The sequence below is a fragment of the Urocampus carinirostris genome, chromosome 3 (genome assembly GCF_059441175.1).
Source record: "Urocampus carinirostris isolate Australia breed hairy pipefish chromosome 3, RoL_Ucar_1.0, whole genome shotgun sequence".
NCBI lineage: Eukaryota > Metazoa > Chordata > Actinopteri > Syngnathiformes > Syngnathidae > Urocampus > Urocampus carinirostris.
This window is the reverse complement of record NC_142351.1, coordinates 33941194-33950412: the sequence shown is the minus strand read 5'-3', so window position 1 is coordinate 33950412 and position 9219 is coordinate 33941194. Positions and strand designations below refer to the sequence as shown.

At 40.6% G+C, this 9219-nt stretch overlaps 1 protein-coding gene across 4 annotated transcripts; it reads right to left on the bottom strand.

Moving 5' to 3' along the window:
- Nucleotides 1-1350: 1350 nt before the first annotated feature.
- On the bottom strand, nt 1351-7176 carry rassf11 (Ras association domain family member 11). 4 transcript variants are annotated; one of them, XM_088329959.1, is made up of 4 exons: nt 7057-7176; nt 3282-3394; nt 2161-3200; nt 1351-2091 (listed from the first exon to the last, which is right to left on the bottom strand). In XM_088329959.1, exons 1-4 carry the CDS (start codon nt 7164-7166, stop codon nt 1948-1950), a joined length of 1407 nt encoding a protein of 468 aa, XP_088186085.1. In that variant the 5' UTR covers nt 7167-7176; the 3' UTR covers nt 1351-1947. The 4 variants fall into 4 exon arrangements, with proteins under 4 accessions (XP_088186085.1, XP_088186084.1, XP_088186087.1 ...); XM_088329958.1 differs by having other exon boundaries at nt 1351-3200; XM_088329961.1 differs by lacking the exon at nt 7057-7176 and adding an exon at nt 5448-5784 and having other exon boundaries at nt 1351-3200.
- Between the last annotated feature and the right edge of the window lie 2043 nt (nt 7177-9219).

Sequence of the window (9219 nt, the reverse complement as noted above, 5' to 3'; positions counted from 1 at the left end):
TTAGCTAACTTTTAACTTAACTTTTGTATTTTAATGTTTCTGTTAATGATGTAGTAAAATATAACATATTTGTATTCACTGTAAACATTGTTTTTACTAAAACCAAGAATGAAGTATAAATTAATCCACTGCCTGATAACTTGCTTATCTTATTTTTGTGTTTTTTTCCTGGCAAAATAATACATCAGCGGGTTAAAATGTAGTGAAAAACAAATTATCAGAAAAACGTTATACTGTCAATTTAGGCAACATTATCAAATTTAAGCTACTATAACTGAAAACTTAAAAGTGGTGCCAGGAATGTATTTTTAAACATTTTGAAGGATCATGTGCCTCTAGATGGTTTCATAAGTGAAGCACATTGTAAAGCGCTTTGGGAAGTCTTCATTGACTTGAAAATCGCTATATAAATACAAACCATCATTAGTTTTTTTTCTCAGAAAAATCAGTTCAATTTATAGTAAAACTTGAAAAGAATGGGCAGGGAAATCTCACCTTTAGGAGAAAAAAAGCATGAGGGAAAGAACTCCGGTGTATTTGATGCTAAATATGACAAAGACATGTAATAAATACATTCTAAATGTTATGTTATTGTGTTCACAATTGTCAAATGTTTTTTATCATTGCTACGTATACTCGACAGCGTTTGTCACTTTCGATTAGAGTGAGCTGACAAAGTAAGCGAAACTTGACAGCAATTTTGAATAAAAAAATGAGGGGTCTGCGATTCACACAAATAAATACTGTATTTTATCTCACCCTTTTAAGCCCTGACCAATATTCATGCCTGCAAACGGGAGAAAAATATAGTAAAATCCTAAATAACAGCAAAACTGATTACCATAATGAATAACGGGTACAGTAATCCCTCGGCTATCGCGGTTAATGGGGACCGAAACCCCCCGCGAAAAGTGAAAATCCGCGAAGTAGCGACGCCCCTTCAAAAATGCTTCATTTTAAAAAATATATATATATTTTTTAATTATTTTATTATTATTATTATTGTTTAGACCTGCGAAGCTCTGAACCCGCGAACGTGGAACTGCGAAGTAGCGAGGTCCCACTGTATTACCTCTGGAGCAACGGTGAACACAAATGACTAGAAAAACTCGATACATCAATTTAAGCTACCTAATTTAAGCTTCAAAGAAAAACATGAAAATGGTGCCAAGAATTAATTTTCAAACATTTTAAATAAGTTATTTTTTTGAATGAAAAGTGTGCCTTCGCATCAAAAAGGTTGTAAAACGCTGAACTGATAGGCTGAGGCCATTTTCCCTTCACGTAATTATCCAAAAGCGCATATCTAACGCCAAGGCAGAAGTGAACCACCTGGTGCGCTGTAACTGAAGTCTTATATGTTATCTCAAGGTTGACTGTAATTTTTATTGATGTTTGTTTTATAATGCATTCAGATATCAGCAAACATTCCAGGTTTAATTTTGCAATAATTGCATGCAATACATTTTTATGAAAACATATGGTCTGCAACCTCAGTGGAGCTGTTTAAATCTAGGCTTAAAACCCACTTATATTCTATAGCTTATGAATAACCTATATTTCATGTCGACAATATCTGTGTATTATTTGTTATTGCAACATCCGTTGTAGCCTCGTCATCCGGGAAGGGGGATTACATCATGTGCGGTTTTCTTCGTTTTCCTCATGCTGAGGTTTTTCAGTTTTTCCTTGCCCTCATGTAGGTTTTAGATCAGGGGATGGTGTAATAATAGTCTGGTCTGTGCAGCCCTTTGAGACTCCTTGTGATTAAGGGCTATCAGATAAACGTGACGTGACTTGACCTATAAAACGACCTTACGTAGACTATTCCATTAGAAACATGACACGACGTCACTATTGTTTTGCAAACATGAAACTGGTCTGAGAAACAAACCAGAGTAACTGAAGTGTCCTCTTAAAAGACGAACAATCTCTGACTCACTCAAATTAACCTTTTGCACCACCCAAAAAAATGGTAAGCTCCGAGCGGTGTACTTCAGTCTTTTTGTTGGATTTGGACTTATGGACTTCAGACCAGCGTGCCCACCACTCCCTGAGCTCAGCCGGTCCCGTGGGCCGGCGCTGCCTTATCTGACTCGGAGGAAAAAAATCAGCCGAAGGTTTGACATTTATGGGCGTCCACTTCCCGTCATTACTTACATCTAATTTTGTCTCAGATCGCCGTCCGTTGGATTTCGCGGTTGGATTGTCGTCGCCAGTGTGGGGACATTCGACATTTCTTGCTCTGCAGAAGTCTAATTTTTGTATTTCGGTCTTGTAGTCGTCCAGTTTGGCTTTGCATTCCAAAACCTTTGCTTTCATGTCACGGAAGTGATCCTGCAAATCTTTTTCAAAGTCTTGCTCTGCCTTTAATTCGTTTTGCCAGAACCTGATCTTCTCCATGTCTTCCTCGGTGTTCTCGTAATCTTCCTTGTTGCTCTTGCGTTCCTCCATCTTTAAAATCTCATTGTCTATGCAGTCAGTCTTAACTTGAAGTTTTTGAAGGTAACCGAGCTGGCATACGATAGTTTCTCTTAATCGATTCCTCTCAGCTTCATTGTCATAGCTGGAGAAGCTCATAAGTTTTGCCACACGTGCTTTCTTGGAGTGTTTTTGTTTATCCCTTGGCTGCGGTGCCATGCAGCAAGATGTCTGTTCCAAGTCGGGCTTTGAATATCTGTAACCATGTTCTTTGTTCTGTTCACTTGAACTGTTTCTCTCAGAAGAAAGTGTGACACTCAGAAAAGCCTGTTTATTTTTTTCTGTATTCTTGCTGCTGTTCTTATCACTTGACGTACTATATACTTTGGCTTTACCCAGATTCTCCAACCATTCCCAGGCCTCCTCGATAAGGGTCAGAGACTTTCTTTTTGGTCTTTTCAGGTGCTCATAGTTCTGGTCTGTGTCTCCACGAAAGCAGGACAGTTGTAAGCTCTGTCGATGCAGGTTCAGAGACCCACTGCGACGCCAACTTTTAGCAACAGTTTCCTTCTTCCGCAGAGGCGGACAAGGCTGGTGCCGGCCCACTTCAGACCGGCTCATTTTGTCGTGAACTGACGGGCCACTGTGGAGCAATGTGAACTGGACTTCCTTGGCGTGTTCTCCATACTTCTTTAGAATCTCCAGAGGGTGCTCATCTGGTCTCACGCATCTTTCGAAGTCTTTAAATCCCTCGCGTAACATGTAGCGTCCAGGCTGGCCTACAAGAAAATGACAACAGGGATTTTGTTTTCAACTTTATGGGACTCATAAAAATGATACCCCATTGTGTGGTCACATACCCATGGCTTGAGCCAACACTGTGACCACCTCCTGGCATGTTGTTTGGTTTGTAACGCCACAAACCCATCGTGGCAAGCTGTCAACAGACACTTTGATTTCCATCGAAAACAATCTGACAACAAGAAAAGTTTTTAACAAAAGGCAAATGATAAAATGAGTTTTTAAATATGAACAATTTCTAAATTATAATAAATGAGTTTTCATTTTTTTAAATAGAAAGGGATATACTGTATTGTTTGAGTCTGTAAACATTATTTTTTGGTAAATTTCCAATTGCCCATGAATCTGCATGTTTTTGGGAAGTGGGAGGAAACTGGAGTGCCTGAAAAAAAACACTGTCTGGCACAAAGGCCGGTAGTGCGAATTGGAGCTGGGACGTATGAATTGATGTGTTATAAACCAATCCATTATGCCCCTAAATAATTTAAGGCACCAACTTTTCCAAAAGACCTGGAACGGTCATGTTCACCCACTTAACAACGTTGAATTTTTCACCTTATTGTCATTATTTCTCATTGCCCTCACCTTTGCCCGGTCATTTGGCGCCAGCTGCTGCTCGTTGCCTGACCGATTCACCTCCTATTTAAACTCAGTACTCCGGTCACTCCCTGTTAGTCCGTCAGCAAACCTCCGCATACGCAAGGCAAGCACTTTGACTCTGGCTCCCGTCTGTCCCATCTTCATCCGTAACCTACTTGTCTGCTCCTGATTTCCCGAGCGTCTCTGGCTATTGACCCGTTTTTGCCCACCGACCACGCTCCGATCTCCCGCTCCGGCTATCGACCCGTTTTGCCCCTGACCACGCTCCAATCTCCCCGGCGAATCCACTCACTTATGGATTCCGATCACGCTCCGATCCCGTGAGCTGCTTGCTCCTCCTGTCCAGCGATTACTGGATAGGTGGCGTTTGTTTCCTCGCACCTGACTTCCTCGATATCCCAATAAACTTTTGTGTGAAGTGTTACGCGTTTGGTTCTATCATCTGTTTCAGTTCTGACATAAATATTGCTTTTGAAAAAGTGCATTAAGTGCCACCCATGTAAACGTATGATTTGTTTATTGAAAAGAAAGTGTTACACATAGTTTGTTGCAGCTCTTCACCAACTCTCAAGGGAATAATTTCCCTATGAAATATGGATAGAAGGACTGTCTTTAACAAAGTTTTGGTCCATTCACTTTCAAGTCAGTTCACATTCATTTTATCACAAAAAGTCTCAAAGGGTTGCACTGAGCACAACAAAAACAAGTGAAATATAACATCAGCCATATAAAATATTTTTATGGGCACGGGAATATTTTAAGCTAAATATGGAAAAAGTAAATATGTAATTTGGTTTACATAGAATCGAAATGCCAAATGATTATATCAATGATAATAATATTGTAATGTAAAGTTCATACTCAGGTAAAAAAAATATAGACGGGAGTTAGCTTGCTAAAAGAGTGAAATACATCTAAATAGCCAGACTAATACTAGATGACTAGCTAGAAAGGAGGCCAAAATTTAGCTTGATGACGAGCATTAGCTCGATTGCATGCAAAAAAAAATGTAAAAAGATAGGTATCTAGATCGCTGAATAGCTAAAAATGTAGAATGTCATTTGAGAAAAATGACAACATACCATGAACTTTTGGAAACAAACGAACTAAAGCATATGACATGCCACTCACTTCCAATCTGGGATGCGTTAGGCAAGTCTATGAACCACACTCTTTTGTTACAAAGATACATTTTTAAAATGTTTTAGGATTGTCATCATGTATCATAGTTAATGTGTTGTATGGATGGCAGCATGTTTCTCCAAAACCTGCGTGCAACATTTAGCATTAATAGTACCGTATTTTCCGCACTATAAGGCGCACCTAAAAGTCTTGTTTTTTTTTTCAAAAGCTGACCATGCGCCTTATAACACAGTGCGCCTTATATATGGCTCAATATTAAATTCGCAAGGTCTCGCAACTACGAGAAACAGCCGCCGACTCCATTTTTCGCGCTGTGCATACTGGGAAATATTAAACGATTGGTAGTTGCCGGGGCTCGTGTTGTATTTGTTTACTAAGTGGCAAAATGGCTACCCCATTAAACTGCTTAATTCATATTCAACAAATACAGTATTTGTCTGAATCCAGGGTTATGACTGGTGAAGATGTAAAGCACAATTTACCTTAAACAAACGCAGAATTATTCAGAATGTCACGTTTGAGAGAGAGCGAGAGAGAGAGAGAGAGAGAGCGAGATTCTCTTTCATACGTGCATTTGTATAAGAAAATGGCTCCTGTTAAGAGACACGCGTACAACGCCGAGTTTAAACTCAAAGCGATCAGTCACGCAGCACAACACGGCAATAGAGCGGCAGCGAGAGAGTTAAACTTAAATGAATCGATGGTACGGAAGTGGAGAAAGGATGAAGATAAGCTCCGCCAAATAAGGAAAACTCAACAAAGTTTCCGTGGCAATAAAGCAAGATGGCCAGAGTTAGAGAAGACACTTGAACAGTGGGTTGTTCAATAAAGAGCGGCAAGCAGAAGTGTCAGTACGATAACTATACGTATGAAGGCAACAGCGCTGGCACAAAAACACCGGACGTGTTGGATGGCCCATTCACTGAAATATGGTCAATTCGAACACAGCAGAAGAAGAATTCGAGGGATTCGTCGATGAGGAGCTTATAGAGTGATCTTTGTTTTTCTTTTGTGTGTTTACGTTTTACATTTTACAGTTATTATGTTATTGCTTTGCACTCGTTGTTTTTGCACATTACGAGTGTCACTTTATTGCGATTGCACTAACGTTTCATTTAAAATAACAGTATCAGACGTTTTTTTCTTTGCGTGTTGACTAAATGGACAAAAAATAAAATGATATGTCGATGTTGTTCAAAGATGTGTCACGAAAATGCTTTACCTCAGAGAAAATAATAAAACGGCTGTTTATTTATTTTGGGAGTGAATGGAGTTGTGGAAAGCTTGTTTGTTAATAAAGTTTGACCTTTTTGAATATTTTGTTGACATTCCCTTGAGCGTGGCAACATCTAGAGGTTGCATGAAGTAACTACATTCTCTACTGTAGTCAAGTCGTCACATTTATTTACCGTAAATAGCCCTTAATCCCAAAAATGTCTCGAAGGACTGCACAGGATTACAATTACAAAATTGCACAATTACCTGATCTTAAACCAGCATGCACTTATAGCGCCTTATAATGGGGTGCGTCTTATGTATGGCATAAGTTTTAAAATATATCATTCATTGAAGGTGCGCCTTATAACATGGTGCGCCATATAGTGCGGAAAATACGGTAGCTTGATAAAGTGGCTATAACACAACCTACCTCTATCGAAGGTCCATGGCTTAAGCTTTGCCTTAAGTTTTTATTGCTATGAGTTTTCTGAAGTGCTCTAGAGCAAGGTGCCACTGGACTTGCTCTAAAAATAGCTCACCAGTATTGGGTCTTTGTTATTTTCTGGGTGAGTATATTTAACCCTATTTCCATCAATTTGCCTGGTAATAACAGTAATAACCCGAGGAGTTGTTGTTTTAGAAATGCATATCACTAATATTAACAAAATGTAGCTCTCGGCTTCAAAAAGGATGGAGACTGCTGCTTAAACCTAATTGGTGCAAACCTTTACTCATTGATCTCATTTTTGGATGCAGTGCCGCCTAAGAGAGGACCACACTAAAATAATTCAACAAATATATACACAGAACATAAACAAACCGTGTTTTTGGTCTTAAATTCTAAAGTATAAGACATTTAAAAGCGGGACTTACTGTTTTGTGCTCCTCGTACGAAAGATGATTGAAACTGTCTGCCAATGTAAGCGCACAGCTAGAGAGGAAAAAACACAACAATTAGGAGTAATGAGAATTCCCAAAGGCATTTAAACAACCTATTTGCTTTATGAGATCCCCCCCATACTCCCACTGACTTATCTTCCATAGTCGTTTTGCACGCATTTGTTTCATTAACAAATGGAGTTTAGAATTTTTTACCATCGAAATGTTTTGATATGTTCTCTTATGCTCCATTGGTTGACCTTTTCTTGGTCTTTTTTTCTGTTTAATTTTGTATCGTGTGTATTTGAGAGGGGCAGTACAGCGGCTGAGTGGTAAATGCGTCTGTGGCACAGGTCTGAGGTCATGGGATCGAATCCTCCTACGCGGAGTTTTCATGTTCTCCCCGTACTTGCGTGGGTTTCCTCCGAGCACTCCGGTTTCCTCCTACATTCCAAAAACATGCATGTCAGGTTAATTGGCCAGTCCAAATTGTCCCTAGGTGTGAATGAGCGAGTGAGTTGTCTGTCTCTATGTACCCTGTGACTGGCTGGCAACCAGTTCAGGGTGTCCCATGCCCACTGCCCGAAGATAGCTGGGATGGGCTCCAGCAACCCAGCGACCCTTCTCAGGATAAGTGGTGCAGATAATGGATGGATGGATGGCTGGTCCAAATTGTTTCTAGGTGTGAATGAGCGAGGGAGTTATCTGTCTCTGTGTGCCCTGCGACCGGCTGGCAACCAGTTCAGGGTGTCTCGTGCCCACTGCCCGAAGACAGCTGGGATAGGCTACAGCACCCCCAGGACCCGACTGAGGATAAACGGTGCAGATAATGGATGGATGTATTTGAGTTTGGTCTTTGCTCCGAGATGAGTGTGCCAAAGTGTCCTTGAGCAAGATGCTGACTGAGTTGATGCTCCTTTATCCCTAAGGAATGGGGGGAACATGTTACGTGGATTTTGTCAGGTCGATGCGCTTGCTGTGGTTCAGTTCAGATACATGCACAATTTTAAATCAAGTCAAGTCATGTTTATTTGTATAACCCTTAATCACAGGGAGTGTTAAGGGGCTGCACAGACCACACATTATTGCAAACGACAGACTATTATGACACCATCCCCTGATCTTAAATCTACATGAGGGCAAGGAAAAATTCAAAAACCTCAACTTGAGGAAAATGAAGACACCTTGAGAAGGGACCGCACATGAGGTAACATGAGGTCCAGGATGACCAGGCTGCAATGGATGTTGCAATAAGAAATATTACACAGATATCATCAACAGGAAATACAGGTCATTCATAAGCTATGGAATCGAAGTGTGTTTTAAGCTAAGATTTAAACATTTCCACTGAGGTTGCAGATCGAATCTCAGGGAGAAGAGCATTCCACAGCACAGGGGCCCGAATGGAGAACGCTCTCGAACCTGCGGATCTCTTCTTGGCTCTTGGGATCACTAGTAGGCCTGCATTTTCAGAGCAAAGGCTCCGGATCGCAACATAGGGGGAAATTATATCTGAAAGATATGAGGGAGCAAATCCATGCACGATTTTGTATATTACCAACAGAACCTTAAAATCACATCTTAAGCTAACGGGGAGCCAATGCAAGTTAGCTTAAATTGGGGTAGTGTGATCAAACTTTCTTGGCTTAGTTAAAAGCCACGCTGCAGCATTTTGTACCAGCTGAAGGCTCTTGATTTTGGACTTTGGGAGACAAAAGAGTAGTGCATCACAGTAATCGAGACGGGAGGCAACAAACGCATGAATTATCATCTCTGCATCCGACTGAGACGGCATAGGGCGAATTTTAGCAATGTTGCGAAGATGAAAAAAAGCTGTTTTAGTAATATTCTTAATGTGTGTTTGAAAGGACAGATCGGGGTTGTTGTGGAATGTGGATAATAAGTAATGATAAGTATGTAGGCACCCCGTGAAGGTCGTGGGATGACGTTTTTGCAAGAGGTCACAAGCTGATATGCTGAGGATGCCGGGACGGACGACCTTTATGAGATATCTTAACTTTATTTGAGAACACTATAAAAGCCAATGTTGAACGTCTGGAACTTGGAACGTGTCTCGAATGCAATAAAGCGCGTTCCCTTTTTGTCATATCTCCTCTCCGCATATTTTTTGGGCCGACGCCCAACAACGTTTCTCTC